Source organism: Abramis brama (genome assembly GCF_963993115.1).
Source record: "Abramis brama genome assembly, chromosome: 18".
Taxonomy (NCBI): domain Eukaryota; kingdom Metazoa; phylum Chordata; class Actinopteri; order Cypriniformes; family Leuciscidae; genus Abramis; species Abramis brama.
Window position 1 is genome coordinate 2,064,726 of NC_139980.1, and position 16,636 is coordinate 2,081,361.

At 38.2% G+C, this 16,636-nt stretch overlaps 2 protein-coding genes across 2 annotated transcripts; both read right to left on the reverse strand.

Annotated features, from left to right (window-relative positions):
* Position 1: 1 nt before the first annotated feature.
* LOC311068618 (protein leg1a-like) lies at positions 2-6,015 on the reverse strand. The gene is made up of 6 exons (XM_084091190.1): positions 5,610-6,015; positions 3,481-3,573; positions 3,188-3,372; positions 2,600-2,721; positions 2,232-2,470; positions 2-271 (listed from the first exon to the last, which is right to left on the reverse strand). The coding sequence occupies exons 1-6, from the start codon at positions 5,902-5,904 to the stop codon at positions 120-122; spliced, it is 1,086 nt and encodes a 361-aa protein (XP_083947316.1). The 5' UTR covers positions 5,905-6,015; the 3' UTR covers positions 2-119.
* Positions 6,016-9,949: 3,934 nt separating this feature from the next.
* Positions 9,950-15,825, reverse strand: mmachc (metabolism of cobalamin associated C). Its single transcript, XM_084091706.1, has 4 exons — positions 15,713-15,825; positions 15,215-15,412; positions 13,920-14,072; positions 9,950-11,288 (listed from the first exon to the last, which is right to left on the reverse strand). Exons 1-4 carry the CDS (start codon positions 15,818-15,820, stop codon positions 10,947-10,949), a joined length of 801 nt encoding a protein of 266 aa, XP_083947832.1. The 5' UTR covers positions 15,821-15,825; the 3' UTR covers positions 9,950-10,946.
* Positions 15,826-16,636: the final 811 nt, after the last annotated feature.

Below are 16,636 nucleotides of genomic sequence, written 5' to 3' on the forward strand. Positions count from 1 at the left end.
CAGTGTTTGATTTCTTTTTTATTAGTTAAAGATGGCGCATGTGTCGTGTCCACAGCACACACTCCTGCAGATTAACAAACAGATCTGGTTTTACCCAGCTCTTCAATCTGTTGGAGATGTCAGCAGCTGGTGGTCATCTCGGTCAGGATAGACATCAGACCGCTAACAGGGAATTTGGGGTCGAGGACGAGGTCATGGAGAAGGGCCTGACCTTTCTCCCGAGCCTGAGCTGAACACATAGCATTACGCCAGAGTCTCACCAGAGAACCGCCTGCCCAAAACGCAAAGTAATGCACTGAGATGGGATTCATGAGTTAATCACAGTTTTCAGTTGTATTGGTTAATATTTGCAAAATATTTGACATTTTAAGTTAGCCTTGTAATCACTTTACTGTTGTGTAACGATTCAATTTTGCAACAAGTATGCTATACTACAAGAAACTCTTTGTGCAACATGGGATCATGAAATCATGTGAGATTGTTTCTCACCAAAAAAAATAAAATAATACATTGCATGATCTAATCTAATTACGGTTTAGATTTTTATTAATCCATTAATTTATTGAGCCACAAACACATGTACACAATGTCTGAGACCACAATGACCATATAGAATACAAAATTTATTTTAAACATTAAAATTAACATTTAAGAGGAGATTCTAGGTGACTAATCAAATGTTAGTGACACTGATCATGTGACTCTTTGTAGAGCGTGAAGGGTGGATTCTGGAATCCACTGCTGCTTCAATGTATATCTAATGAGTGATTATAATCAAGGTATTAATCAATATTTTTCCTTCCAAATATCAAATGAGTTGAATGACTTCTCTAGGCTTATGAGATTTTACTTTGTTTTAGAAGTTATCAGTGTGATTATCAAAAATGTCCTTTCATGTATTCTTTCTAGTCTGTATGAACTATCTGAGAGGTGACTGAGGGTCTGGCTCAAATGCCAGGAATGCAGTAACAGTGCTTGCTCATTTAGCCCGGCTTCCAGAAATGAATTATGGACTTCTTTAACATGTGTCTATGGTACTCTTGACAACTATGGTCACAGGGGCCATTGAAGTCTATAGTTTAAGGGACCATTTCTTTGTTAAAGCCTTACTTTCCAGTTAGACTAAAGTGTCCTTTCCTCGAGAACTGTGTTATATTAAAAGTGTCCTCTCCTTGAGAGAAAGAATGCATTATCTCGATGTTTTGAGACTACTCTCCTGTTTATAGTTAGAGCCTGGCCAAATCCAACCTTGAAGAAGCTGTGTGTCTGTGTGTGTGTTAGTCTTCTTGGTTTCAGATTAAGGAACAAGTGGCATTATTAGAGATTGACTTGTTTTCTTTGACATGTAGGCGACTAGAAACGCAGATTGGAAGGTGGAAGGTGACGTGCCTAACTTCATGGTCTAATCGATGGAGATATGCTTCAGTCTATCTGTATGTGTGTGGAAAATTACTATGCATGTTTATATATTTTCTTAGCCAATGATAATCATTCAGTGATTCAACCTGAAGCAAGGACGTAGCTTAAAGCTTGGTGTAGAGTATAACTGCTGTGATCTTTGTAACTGGCCTACGAGCTCCTGTGAGTCTTGACGCTGACTTCTGCTGATGAAACTGCAAACTATCTTCAGTAAAACTTTTCTTTCATTTATTATAATTCTGACTCTAGTCTTCAATTGACTGCACTCTTGACTCCGGGTCTTCATTCATTATATCTGGTTCTGGGTCTTTGACTGTAAATCCCCTAACAAGAGAGTCATATTTTCTTATTCCATTGAAACCACTGTTATTTTAGTGTTTTATTAATATTTTGAACTAGCTTATATTTTTAGTTTTCATGTTTTTTTTTATTGTTAGTCATTTCGTCATGTGCTTTTGACATTTTGTTACTTTTTTTTAATTAATTTTTTTATTTTATTTTCATTTCAGCTTTAGTTTTTATTTATTTCCAGTTAATATTTTAGTGCTTCAACTGATATTTATGTTTTATTTCAATTAACAGAGATGTTTTTAGTAGTTTTAGTTAACAATAATAACCCTGATGCTCTTTGGATCATGTTGGGATCAGGTTTTAATTTGCCCAAAAATGAAAATTCTGGTATGATTAACTCACCCTCATTCCATGTCGATGTTTTGATAGAATAGAATAGAGAAGCATTTAAATTTCCCTAGTGGTCTCAGACGTTTGGAGTCCTGCTGTACAACCTCTCTCCATCCCTCTAATATTCTTACCAAGCAGTTGATTCACACTGTTCATCCAGCTGAAAATGTAGAGTGTGTGGTTCTCCTCTGCGCTGAGATCAGCGATGTTGGGCGGGCTGTCGGACTCCTGCAGAACCCGGCTTGGCAAGGGAGCCATGAACTTCTCTGACCTCTCGATGCTGCCGTGGAAATGAGCAGCTGCTACATACGCTGCCGAGCGGAGCCAGCTCTGTCCAAACCGAACCTCAGGAGTGGAGTACAACTTCTGCCTACAGCAATGATAAAAGAAGCGTTAAAACAGAAGGCCCCTGCCGAAGAGTATCAACACATATTTGGTTTAGGGAAATGGCATGATGTCATGTGCAGAAGTTTGAATGTGTTATGAAGCATATATGGACCTTTCACTGCAGGCAGTGTATGCGGTCAGGAGAGACTCCTCTTCTGCTGCCCACATCAGTCCCAGAATCTGATCCTTCTTGTAAAAATCTGTGTCCTCAGATTCACTGATCTGCTGCAGAGACTACAGAGAAACACAGAAAAGAGCAGCGGTTAGTGCTTGAGCTTACAAGTCTCAACAACCACAAACAAATGTTTTTTCATTTGTTGTTATAACAATGTGGTCACAGACGTTTGGCCCCCACTACGTATAGATGCGGTGCTTCTTAAACTACAAATATCCCATGTGTGCATGCATGATAATTGCTGTTACTGCTTGACACTGTATTGTGTTTAGTTTGTGGTGTTTGTTACAGTAGCAGTCGTCATGTACAGTGTCACTGAGTTCGTCTCTTCTGCTTATATTCTCAATAAATTTTGACCCATACAGTGCATTGTTGGCTATTGCCACAAATATACCCGTGCTACTTGTGACTGGTTTTGTGATCCAGGGTCACATTTGTGAGTCACTTTGGAAAAAAAGCATATGCTGCAAATGTGAATATTTGTGTGCATCCAGAGAGAAAGTGACTGGAGCTGAACAATGACACCTGGAAAAATGTTTGCCATTTGGACATGGCATCGGGGTGTTTGGTGGAGCAGTCTGTGTAGCTGGAGCAGTAATCTTGAGCCACCTCCGCTGGGACCTGGATGTGTATCTGAACCTCACCCTTCCCAACCACACCTGTCTGAACTGCTGCCAGGAATGGAAGCACAGACATATAGTAGCTCACACCTGCAGAGAGTGCAAGGGACAACATGAGAAAATACAGGACGGGACTTAGAAAAGGTATAGCTTTGACTTTATGTCCATCTAGTGGTGCAAATGTAGAGCTGCACTTACATGCAAACCAGCTCTGAGGAGAGATGCAAACCGGTTCTGAACTTTCCAATCCACAAGTGCTAGTACTGCCAGGGCTTGGGTCAGTCAACCGGCCTACGATGTAAAGTGAAACTTTAGCGACAACCAAAGCGTCCCTTTGTTAAATTAGTGAGCTAACATACTGTACTGAGCTGAATTTCCTGACTCATATACATTTCCTCAGCACAAGTACATACACTATATGGACAAAAGTATTGGGACACCTGACCATTACACCAACAGGGACTTTAGTGACATCACATTCTTAATACGTAGACATTAATATGGAGTTGGTGCCCCCTTTGCAACTATAACAGCTTCCACTTCTAGGAGGATTTCCACAAGATTTCGGAGTGTTTTTGTGAGAATTTTTGCCAATTCGTCCAGTCGAGTTCAGGCACTGATGTTGGATGAGAAGGCCTGGCTTGCAATCTCCATTCTAGTTCAATTCTCTTAAAGGGGTGGTTGAATATGATTTCATTTTTTAAACTTTAGTAAGTGTGTAATGTTGATGTTTGAGCATAAACAACATCTGCCAAGTCACGATGCTCAAAGTTCAAAGCAAAGGGAGATATTTTCTTTTTAAGAAATCGATTTTAAAGGACTACATCAAACGGCTGGTAGAGACTACAAGACATTCCTCCCGGGTTAGTGACATCACCAACCCTAAAATTTACATAAACCCGCCCCCGGGAACATGATTTATAGATTATATTGACAGAATATGCTAATCAATGATTAGAAGATAGTTAACTCCACATCAGCTACATAAATTTAAACATAAACAAAAAAGATTTCGAAATTTTAAGGACACAAGCTGTTGTAGCTCCGCCCCCCATGCTGGGAGCAGCTGCTCATTTGCATTTAAAGGGACAGACACAAAAACGGTGCATTTTTGCTCACCCTTAAAAAGTGACAATTTTAACATGCTATATAAAAATATCTGTGGGGTATTTTGAGCTAAAACTTCATATACACACTCTGGGGACATCAGAGTCTTATTTTACATCTTGTGAAAAGAGAATTATACCACCCCTTTAATAAACATATTAGCTCTGTGATTGGTTCTAGTTTCTTTCATCGCCGCTTGCTTGCTAAAACTAAGCCGTTTCTATCCGCTGGATTATTGCAACTCCATCTACCATGGTATATCTAAGTCTCAAATTTATTGTTTACAAGTGGTTCATAATGCAGCTGCACGCTTTCTGAAAGGATGTAAAAAATGTACGTACGTCATTCGCCTTCTAAAAGATATACATTGCTTGCCAGTTAATTATAGAATTGAGTTTAAAATCCTTTTACTTGTCTATAAATCTTTACATAATCAAACGAAGCCTAAGGTCTGAAGATCAAAACTTACTACAAATTCCAAGAACTCGCTTAAAGTGTCGGGGTGATAGAGGTTTTTCTGTGGCTGGTCCCACTTTATGGGACAGCCATCCAAACTGCATTAGGGCTGCTTTTACTTTATCTGCATGCAAATCTAGTCTTAAAACATCTCTTTTCATTGGCTTTTAATACATTGTAATGTATCATTTTGTTCTTCCCTGTTTCATTTCATCTGTTATCTTATGGTCTTTTATTTTGTATTGTGCAGCACTTTGGTCAGCCTTGTTGCTGTCATTAAATGTGCTTAAGAAATGAACTAAACTAAACTGAACTCAAATGTGTTGGATGAGGTTGAGGTCAGGGATCTGTTATTAAATCATTTAAATCAAACAGATTAAATCAAAATCTGTGTCCCAATACTTTTGTCCATATAGTGCAGGAGTGTCCAGTCCTACTCCTGGAGCCTATCCTGCAGAGTTTAGCTTTAACCCCAATTAAACACCTGAACCAGCTAATCAAGCTCTTGCTAGGCATACTAGAAACTTCCAGGCAGGAGTGTTGAGGCAAGTTGGAGGTAAACTCTGCAGTGGCCCTCCAGGACCGAGTTTGGACACCCCTGATATAGTGTATGTATTCATATTTACATGCATGTGTATTTTTTTCACATATACTTTAATCCACACACCCACAATGTAATACTTTTTATACAGAGCTAGTGATCCCATAACCATCACAGAAACCTTTCAGAATTAAAACATATTTAAAGATATTTTGGATCATACCTGATTTGAGTTTCCAGCCCAGCTGCAGAGGAAGACTCCACAGAGGACTCTGCTTTTCACCAGGGCCCATGGAGCTCATGTAGGGATCCGTAGAGTTGATCAGCAGCTTGTACAAAGCCATTCTCTGCAAGTAGTCCCATGGGTTAATCTGGATCACCCCGTCGACTGTGGGCAGCTGGGAGAGCTCGCTCGGGGCCTTCTCCCACAGAATAGGAAGTCCATTCTCAGTCACTACTGCTGCCCGGCTGAGCACAGCCAACACCACCACAGCACCCACCGCTCTGATGAGATCCATATCTAGCTGAAGATCCGACTAGACTGCCGAAGTCCAGTGGTCAGTACAGGGGCTTAAATCTAAGAGCAAACAAAGGACTTTGGTCCCAAATGGAGACGGGACCAAATGAGTATGTGGGTGGGGACTGATGCATACAAGCAGAGACATTTTCTACACATTTTACATTTTGACAAACACAAACATATTATGCTCAATTTTCTCTGTGAATACAAAGAAAAACCAATGTGTCTCATATGTCAAGAGTCACTCGCGGTTTTCAAAGAATAATCTAAGAAGGCATTTCGAAGCGAAACACGAAATGAGTCTGGGTTTTTTTTTTTTTTTAATAAAGTTACTAATACACTTATATTTCAATAAATGAAAAATCCTCTAAATATATGTCCGGCCGCTGATTTTATTCACAACCCTCAGTTTACTGAGTTTGAATTTGACACCCCTGCTATACACTCTCAGAAAATTGGGTTATGTATGTACATTATTCAGTTATGTATTACATATTTACACTCATTTTATCCAAAAAGACTAGCACTGAATTCCACATCAAACTGAATCAAACCCATCCCAGACAGCAACATAGTGTCGACCCCGATCCGGGCCACATCTGGTACAGTACATGAGGATTCCATCAGCACCAGATGTGGGCCGGATCTGGGCCGACACTATGTTGCTGTCTGGGATGGCCCTAATATACCCTTAAGGGGTAATACAATACAATACTATTATATAATGTAACTGTCATATCTGGTTTACAGGAAAACAAAATCTATGTCTTACATAATGTATTTCTTGAGAGCCGTGAGCAACTTGTGTAATGTTTAACTTGATATGGTCATAGTGTCATCTAGCACATCTAACCAGAGTACGCATGTGACATAACGGTTTCACTGAGGTCAACCAAACATTTATGGGTGCATGTTGTATTGAGAGGTTCTAAAAATCACTTTTGCAACCTTTGCTCTCTTCTGTCTATCGTTAAAACTTAGAGCATTTGGTCAGAACCAATACAAAACATTTTATGTCTGTTGAAAACGGACAACATATCACCTTAGATGACTTAAAGCATTCGTATTTAAAGGCACTGAAACACATGAATATATATATATATATATATATATATATATTTTTTTTTTTTTTTTAAATAAATAACCTTTAGAGGTAAAGTTTTTTTTGAGAGGTTCTGGACATTGACAATACCTCACTACTGTAGCAGTCAGTTTCTTCCACTAGATACATTTAATCTTGACTTAAGTGCTGCTTTCATGTTGAACCTTTTTCCTGAGTAGTTTGATCCAGTAGATGGGAAAACTGATCCTTTATTACCTTGTCATTGCATAAAATGACATTGATGCCAAGTTATGATTGTATGTTAATAGGATTAGGTCTGGGGTTGGACAACTGTATTTTCATAGCTCCAAAATAATGTCATATTTAGATTTTTTATTTGGACATTTAAGAATTCATTTTGTCACCAAAGTTCACTATTGCAACATTTGTGCAAGGAAAAAAACTGCATTAATATTTAATCATGCACTTACTGAGCATAAACAATTTATAATGTACACTAATTGTCATTTTACTATAAAAATATCCTGTAAGTTTCAGAACTCAAAACTTCATCGTTAGTCCAAAACAGCTTTTACTGAAACCAAGCTGCCCAAACGAATCATTTTGGATTTTGTCACATTATGACGTCATAGTGCAACGAAAGACCGCCTCTGCAGAAGATCAACGCCTACTTCTACATCATTGCCTCTTTAGCCCCGCCCACCGATCCACGCATGTCATGTACTAGTAAATATGAGAGAGACGTGCCGTCATGTGCTTTTCTTTACTTCAGCATTTATGGGGTTGATGCGGGGGATTCCCGGATACGGAAGAAAGCGGGTAGCGAACACTGCTTTTGAAATTGTTTTTATCAAAGCCATTCGCTATAATATTGAATAAAACTTCAGTGAGAAACATCTTCTGTTATATCATCAGTAAGACATTACAACGTTTAATTAGATTTAAAACGACACTGTAAATGACAATGTGTGTTTTTCACTTCATCGAATTTAAGAACGACTATGTAATGAGGTATTTATCAATATCTGAAGTTTTCAAAACAATTCCACATGATTGCGAGGACGTTGAAAATTATTTTAACTTAAACATAGCAGAGGGCGTTTACTTCCAAGTCCTCAATGAGACACATCCATCAAAAACAGGATAGAAAATAGCTTATCACTACTAAATTAGGATGATTTTTGATGTGAAAATCGTGATAACATTATGAGTGGACTTCAGAGAACATTATTGAATTAAAAAATGCAGTTCATGACCCCTTTAAAGCAAAAATAACATTATAAGTGAGGGATAGCAACATTCACATGGTTGCATAGAAAAATCACTATAATATTTGCATTTGGCAAATACTTTTATCCAAAGATACTTCAAGGTATATACATTTACCAGTTCTGTAAATAGGTTTGATTCCCATGCAAGAATGTATTTCTATCACCTTGGTGTTCCTAATACTGTGCTCTACTGTGTGAACTAAAAGATTAAACACTAGGGTGAAAAATCAATAACTAATAATGGTACTTATAAAAGCAAAGTCATCCTGTAAAAACATTCCTCTTGAAATACGAATGTAATAGAATTATACATATACGGTATATTACTACACTATTACATACTTTACGTCCCTATAACTTGGCTAATGGAATGCATTCCTACACATTTGCCATTTCAAAATAACACACTAAAATTTGCAATCCTCTCTGTAGATTTTTCAGACCATATTTAACATAAATGGTTCTTACAGCATTATATTTGGCATAGAGTACAGTCATCTGTAATTTATTTTCTCTGTATTTTTCCCCCCCAAAATCACTTAAAGTGATAACATGCGCTTATATGATTAGAAGAAACCTAAAACACTTTATAGCCTGCATATCTTCACCTCTGACTGTCACGATCACCAGCTGGAGTGCCCTTGATATCCACCAGAGGGCACTCCTTCCTACTCCATTGCCAATACAACATGGACTACATTTCCCAGAACTCACTGCCCGGACTCATCATCTCCGATTTCTGTCTACTGTGCATCATTAATCTTGTTAACGCTGCCTATACAAGCCTGGTTTAGTCCTATATGTGTCACAACTGCATTTCTGAGCGCTCCTTTGAGTATCTGTTCCCTGTTTTTGACCCTGCTCCCTGTTTTCCAGTTTTCTCCTGTTCGGCTATCTCTTAGATTAACCCTGTTTGCCTGAGTTCCTGCCCTGGTATCAGTTTGGATTGTTTGCCGGTGTTTTGACCTTTTGCCTGTTATGGATTACTTCTTTGGATTACTCTTTAATAAACTACTGCGTTTGGATTCTCAGCCTTTGCGTCTCCGCGCAGTTCATAACACTTCAGCATAAGTTTGATACTGTAAATGTGGTTTGATGTTGCAGTTGCACAATCACTAAACAGCAAAGTACAGTCATGTTTGATAATCAGTAAACCTGCCATGAAAACACTTTGCTTGAATGAATTATTATTATTAGTAAGTATTAATTTTAGGTTTTAGAAAAACTGAATAGAGGCAATAGTCTTTTCCATACTCTGTTTTCTCTTTTTTTCAAGACTGCAAGATCCGAGGGAGAACGTGCAGTGACGAGGCTCCAGGACGGCTTTGAGAAGCACTGCTCCTTCTGTGAAGCTTTTGCATTCTTTTTTAAAGCTTGAAGCTGGTCACCGTTCACTGCCATTATACGGCCAAGCATGAGCAGGATGTTTCTTTTTAACGTTTCCTTTCTGAAAAAGAACCCAGACAGCAACATAGTGTCGTCCCAGGTGTGGGCCAGATCTGGAAAAGGTCATACAGCTTCAAAACTTCTTTCTTTGGGTTACTGGTCATGAGTTCACAGCGAGAGCACTGGACACAACATAATGTGTCATGTAAATTACTTACATCTAAAACAAAAAACAAAACAACAAATGTGATCGACTATATTTAGTAGTCCTATTAAGTCTGATTATTAAAGTTATTTTCTTATTCAAGAATACTCTGACATACTTACATATCTATGCATTTTAAATGAACAATTTCTCAAAGTACTTGATACAAATTCCATCTGATTATTTTCTGTCCAGCTAAATTTCTAAATACTCAAAAGTAATTATGTATTTTAAATACATTGATTGCCCATCTCTGCAATACAGCATGGCTTTGGATTGCTCATTGCTTTTATGAAACAAGACATACAAATAGTAAGTTTAAATTATTAAGTCAAACTGCAAAATATTTAATAAGGGTCCTGAAGTATTGATTTTAACTTGTTTTACCTATATATTATTTTAAAGCTTTCTATAGTTACAAGGTAAAAATTGCAACTGTTCTGTAACAATGGAAACAAACAAACAAACAAACAAAAAACAAGACAAGGGAGAAACAAGATACAATGGCTCAGCATTGCAGTTTAACAGACAGAGAGTGAGTGAACCAGGCTTTTATAGAAAGAGGTAATGTGATAATGAAACCGGCAGAGGATGATGGGAAATGAAGTCCATTACTGAGGGGCAATAGTCTGGCGTGGAGTGCCCTCTAGTGGTAATTTATAAAATAATTAAAATATTAAAAAAGGCCTCTTGAAAGCTGAATGGTGTACTTTTCCATGACAGAATACTCACCCCTAATTCTCTTTGTTTTATTAAATTAAAAAAAATTGATTATTTATACATTTTCTCTGTAGTGGAATAGCGATTACAGTGAGACACTTGTAGAATGTTCATGTTCAAAGTATCTTAATACATTGAATGCAATTCGAAATAACCATATGGAAACTTGTTTCCGCTATGAAATAATACATAAAAAATGTAATTGCGAGTTATCTCACAATTTTTACTATTATGATAAAAAAATGTTGCAAATACAAACTAGGCCGAATTGTCAGATATAAACTTGAAACTGCAAGATAAAAAGCCTCAATTGCCTTTTTTATTTATTTTATTATTTTATGTGTCTTCCACACAGCAGAGCACATCTTTGGGAAAACAGCTATGAACGTGTGTAATCAGCCCTGTTTGTTTGTGGAGCTCTGCCTCTCAGTGTCCGTCTCCGTCAGAAAGCCCCAGCGTCTGAGCAGCTCCCCCCGCTGGCCTGGAGGAGTCGTGAAATACTCTATCTGCTGATCGGAGTACCTCTCCTCCGCGGGCACAATGTCTCTGTAGCTCCCGTCCTGCCAGCGGAAGTTAAACCTCTCCAGCAGGTCGATCCGGTCCTCCTGTGAGCGCACACAGTCTGGAGGATCTTTCTGCTGGAGATCCGCTCCCACTCGCACATCCTTGAAGACCAGCAGGGCTCGTATAGCAAACCAGCCGCCCAGCTTGGGGTGTATGCAGACTCCAAACATCTTCTGTGTAGAATAAGGAGAAAGACTTTCAGGAACAGCAGACAATATCTTTCCATTCCACATTAGCATAGACGAGACGGCCACTGAAAGATCTTGTTGCAGGTACAGCTGTTCAACACAAATAAGCTTGCATGATAATTGTTAGGGTTAGGGGGTGACTATAGTCACATATAGACTATGTGCAACACAATGACATACACAAACTGTGATACAGTGCAGGCCCAGGGTGGGTAATCGGGAGAATCGGGAGAATTCCCGGTGGGCCGCTTCACTTTTGGGCCGGTCGAGGATTTTTTTTTCCACATTTGTCACGTTCACACACGTTCCGCATTCTGACACCGCAGTGCACAGCCTCTGCATGGGTTGTAGGCTACCATGTGAGGGAGTTCTCCCCTCCCCTCCTATAGAGTTGGTTGGGTCCATAGCCCGTCTTTTCCAAAACGTTTTCTCAGGTAGGCTACCGCGGCACCGCCTACCGATAGCTGGGCCGGCCCTACCGTAACGGTACGCGTCAGGGAGGATGGATGGGAGGAAGAGGCCAGGAGGTATGGAAGCTTGTTTCCGCCACAGAATAAAACATTTTAAAAGATAATTGCGACTTTTTATCTCACAATTGCGAGTTTACATCTCGCAATTCTGAGAAATTCTCAGAATTGCGAGATATAAAGTCAGAATCGCGTGAAATAAAGTCGCAATTGTGTGTTAGAAAATCAGAATTGCGAGATATAAAGTCAGAATTGTGTAGCCTGGTTAAAACCAGACCATTCTCAGTAGTAACTGAGTTAGGGTCTGGCAAAGCTCCTTTAATAACTCATTTCCAAAGAGGCGTCACCAACGGACGTCGCTCAAATGCCTCTGGGCGCAATTGGATAGGCTAGACCTAAAACCAATCAGAGCGATCGTCATGTGTAAAGCCCGCCTCAACGTTTCTGATTGGTGCCGCGATTTCTCGGCATGGGGAAATGGCCTTGAATGAGCTCTTTGCCAGACTTACTTGCAGAGCAAATCTAAATTTGCCGGAAGTTGTCTGGGTTTTTCCCAGGCTAAGAATTGTGTGAAATAATGTCGCAATTGCTTTTCATAAAGTCTAAGTGAATTATTATTTAACCTTTACATTATTTGTTGAACCATGGTATTAAAACAAACTACACAATAGTAAGCTGAACTGTTGCTTAATTTATCCAATTTGGAAAAAGTGCTAATTTGGAATTCCACCATGGAAAAAGTGGGCCGGTCTTGGGCCTGAAACTCCCGGGCTGAAAAGTGGCCCCACTCCGGCCCTGATACAGTGCGCACAGATTCTAGATAGATTCAGGAAGACATGGAGATTCTCAGTACACACTTGTAGTTAGCATGTTTGAATATTTTTATCATAGTTATCAACTGATCTAATTAGGGCCCAAGCCCTGAAAGGGTGAAGGCCTATTTTAGTTTAGAGCTTTATTAATCCCCGTGGGGCAATTGGCTTGAGCTTACATGGTGCCTCACAGAAAACACTGATCACATACATTCAAATACATAAATACAACAAAAAAAATCACCTAAGTTTGTTACATAAACGTATTGCTTCAGGCACAAAAGTAAATTTATAGTGATTTGTAGAACATTTAATTGCCCTTAGACGTCGCTCCAGGGGCATCCACTTAAAGTCCAAATGCAGCGGGTGTGTACTATCTCCTATTATTGTATGAGCCATCCTTAGCACCTACTGTTCGTAATAAGATGTAAGGCTATTGTTCTATTCTATATCTATGTATTGTTTTCCTTTCAGGCACTTTTGGGTCCCTTAACATGCTCAAAAACTCTTGAAACTTTGCACACACATAGGAATCGTTGGCCATCAGGGCCGGACACAATGTGTAATGGGGGGGTCGTGGGGGGGGCTCCGCAGCGGACCATTTTATAAGGTTGTGTTTGAGGGGCTCTGTAACCCCTACAGTAACCAAACCTCATACACTTATAGATCTCATCAAGCCGGACAACTCTCACACTCGTACGCATAAGTCATACGCCAGCCCAACAGGAAGTTAGCTATTATCGTTTTTTGGAATACTATCTGGAATTTGATATACTTCTACTACTTTGATCGCAACAAAACTCAGTAAACATGAAGACATTAAGGATGCTAAATTGCGAGCGGATTTTTGATATCTCAAACGGATTGGCAGTGGCGTTGAAACAAATTTAGGACAAAAATTGATTTTGATGAAACTTCAGCAGTGTGTTTGTTGCAAGAGGTCGATCACATGGATGTGACTATTATGAGTCAAAGTTATAGCGCCACCAACTGGCAGCAGGAAATCTGTTACTTTCAAAAGTCTTTGAAATCACCCGATTTGCTTCACTCTTTGTCAGGATAATGTCAAGACACCGCACATGTACACCTGTGAAAGTATTCTTGATATCTTAGATACTGTTGTCATGGCAATGCGTCAAACTTTAATATTCTTTTTGGATGCGTTTGAGACTCTTAGCATGCTTTTAATTGCATGAAACCTGGAGTTGTAATATGTTTTTTTTTTTCATAAGCCTGTCACAGCCATAATCATTTTGTTTTCTGATGAATCGAAGTTAAATATTTCAATTGACTGATATCATAAAGCCTGATAAACATGATGAAAGTGTCTGGCTGACCTGATCAGCCCACGGTGGACTGTGGATGTCTGATTTCTGGTAGTAATACGCTGCTCCTGATACGTGTGCGGCAGTCTGTGCGAGAAACTTGGGTCTTCTGCTGGGCAGCATCTCATAATCATAACTGACATCCACAGCCTGATCGGGAAAACACTGAGAGAGAGAGAGAGAGAGAGAGAGAGAGAGAGAGAGAGAGAGAGAGAGAGAGAGAGAGAGAGAGAGAGAGAGAGAGAGAACAGTACAGTTAAATGTTTTGCAATCAAATATATTAATTCTTTATTTAAATCAAATTTCATTTACTTATTTTAATATTTTTTATTTTAGCCTAATCAATGTATGTATTCAGTTACTTAGTTTAATCACTGCTTTACTTCTTGTTATTTATTTATAAAGTTTATTATATTTATTTCAATCAAAATGTATTTAATCAAATGCATTAATTTATTATTTATTCAAATCAATTTTATTTATTTTAATCAACTAATTACTGATTTACAATAAATTTACATGAACTAAGAATTAACAATACTTCTACAGCATTTATTAATCTTAGTTAATGTTAATTTCAATGCTGTTTGCTAATACATTAAAATTAAGTTATATTTGTTAACATTAGTTAATGCACTCTGAACTAACAATGAACGACTGTATTTTTATTAACATTAACAAATATTGATAAAGTAACATATGTATTATTCATTGTTAGTTAATGTACCTTATTGTAAAGTTAAATTCAATTCAATTCACATTTATTTGTATAGCGCTTTTCACAATACACATCGTTTCAAAGCAGCTTTACAGAAAATTCCACATTACAATTTAGAGTGATCTGTTATCAGAGGTGACTGTTTAAGTTATGCATTTCAGAAATGTACATATACAAATCACAGTTAGCTAAATTTATTAATTTAAACAACGTAATAATTTAAGGCAGAAACAATAAGCTCGTTGAGGTAATGAATACTTGTTTAACAAATTATTATGACAGAAAAGTGTAGCATTGGTGCATGCTGATTCAGAGTGCTACCTGATTTACTTAAAAGTTCATTTATTTGTTTTATTTATTTTTCATTTTAATCAAATTTAATAATTTAATTTAGTTGAATCTTTTATTTATTTATACATTTTTTTTACACTGTTTTTATCTAAGCTATTCCACCCTGTGGGTCCCCAGACCCCAGTTAGAAAACTCCTGCTCTAGATAAAAACAGATGTTGATGTGATGTGTGATTGTGAACCAGAAGAAAAATCCGAGGCAGTGTAAATCATCTTTGTTGTCCTGCACTGAATCATACCAGTGAGACACAGGCTGAGATGGTGTGTGCGCTGCACTGATCTATGGGGTCCCTGAGGCCCTCACAGCGCCGGCTCTGTAAGAAAGGCAGGAACGAGCGCTCAAACATGGCCGGAGTGCTCAGGACCACCACAGCCAGAGTGTCTGCTGGGTAAGGGAGGTGATGGCCATGAGATAGCACTGCATTGTACCAGCCAACCTGCCAGAAAACAGAAATATGAGCCAATGAGTAACAAACATACAAACTGAAAGCTCAGCTCAACACTTTTAGTGATCACATTCAGAGCTGTAAACATAAGTGACGTCTAAACATGTTTATTCCCCACTTATGTGTGCGTGCACAGGTGTTTTTGACTGCTTATGAAAAGATGAGCAGAACCAGATTCACGTGGATAGACGTAACATTATAATACATGCACCACTATAATATACCGACGCCGAATACTTTCATTATCGAGCCTGTTTGTTTTTATTATGTTCGTGGAGCCGGACATATTACCTTAAAAGGATAAATTTCAAAACCGTGCGCTTTTAAAGACTCGCGGAAAGTCCCTTTAAGATCCTCTACGACGCGCTCACTGGAGATCGCCATTTCTCTTCTTCTCATAATATTACGGTGTTTATGGCGTGCATTTGCGCCGCATAGAGGACAGGAGTCTTGAGCGTCAATCTCTGAGGAACCATATGTTTTTTCTTTTACCGTCTATGGTTTTGCAGAAGGGGTTTTTAGGCCACATGAGAGCGCTAAGAGGTCCAGGGAAAAGTTTTAAAATAAAATAAAATAAATAAATAATAAGATTCAAATTAATTAAAAATGAATTTGATATAACTAAGTGAATGAAATAAATAAATAAATAACAATATTAGACACAAAAAAAAATTCGATATTAATAAATAAAATACATTTAAATAAATAATTAAAAATAGATTAGTACAGACACAGTACAATTAAAAAATTATAGCTGCCTTTTAAATTTTAGGATGGGGGATCCCTCACATGAGAAAAATCGTGCATAGGGGTCCGTGGCATATTCAATAAAACAAACAAACAAACAGGTAAAACAAGAATGTTTTTAGGAAGCAGTTCAGGTCTCTTCTACTTCTCCACTTCTCCAGAATTCCATATTTTTTTTATTACACATCATGTTATTCCTAATTTTTTTTTCCATTTCTTCCATCATGTCATTTCTCTCCTTTTCATAATTCCTGCAAATAACAAGCACATGTTAAATTACATTGCAGCCAATGAAGGAGTGAGCCAGCTCTCAGATTTCATCAAAAATATCTTAATTTGTGTTCCGAAGATGAACGAAAGTCTGAGTAATTACAGAATTTTCATTTTTGGGTGAACTAACCCTTTAACTATATAGCGCTCGTAAGTATTGGAAATAAAGTAGTCAATTAGTATGAGGTTTCGGACGCA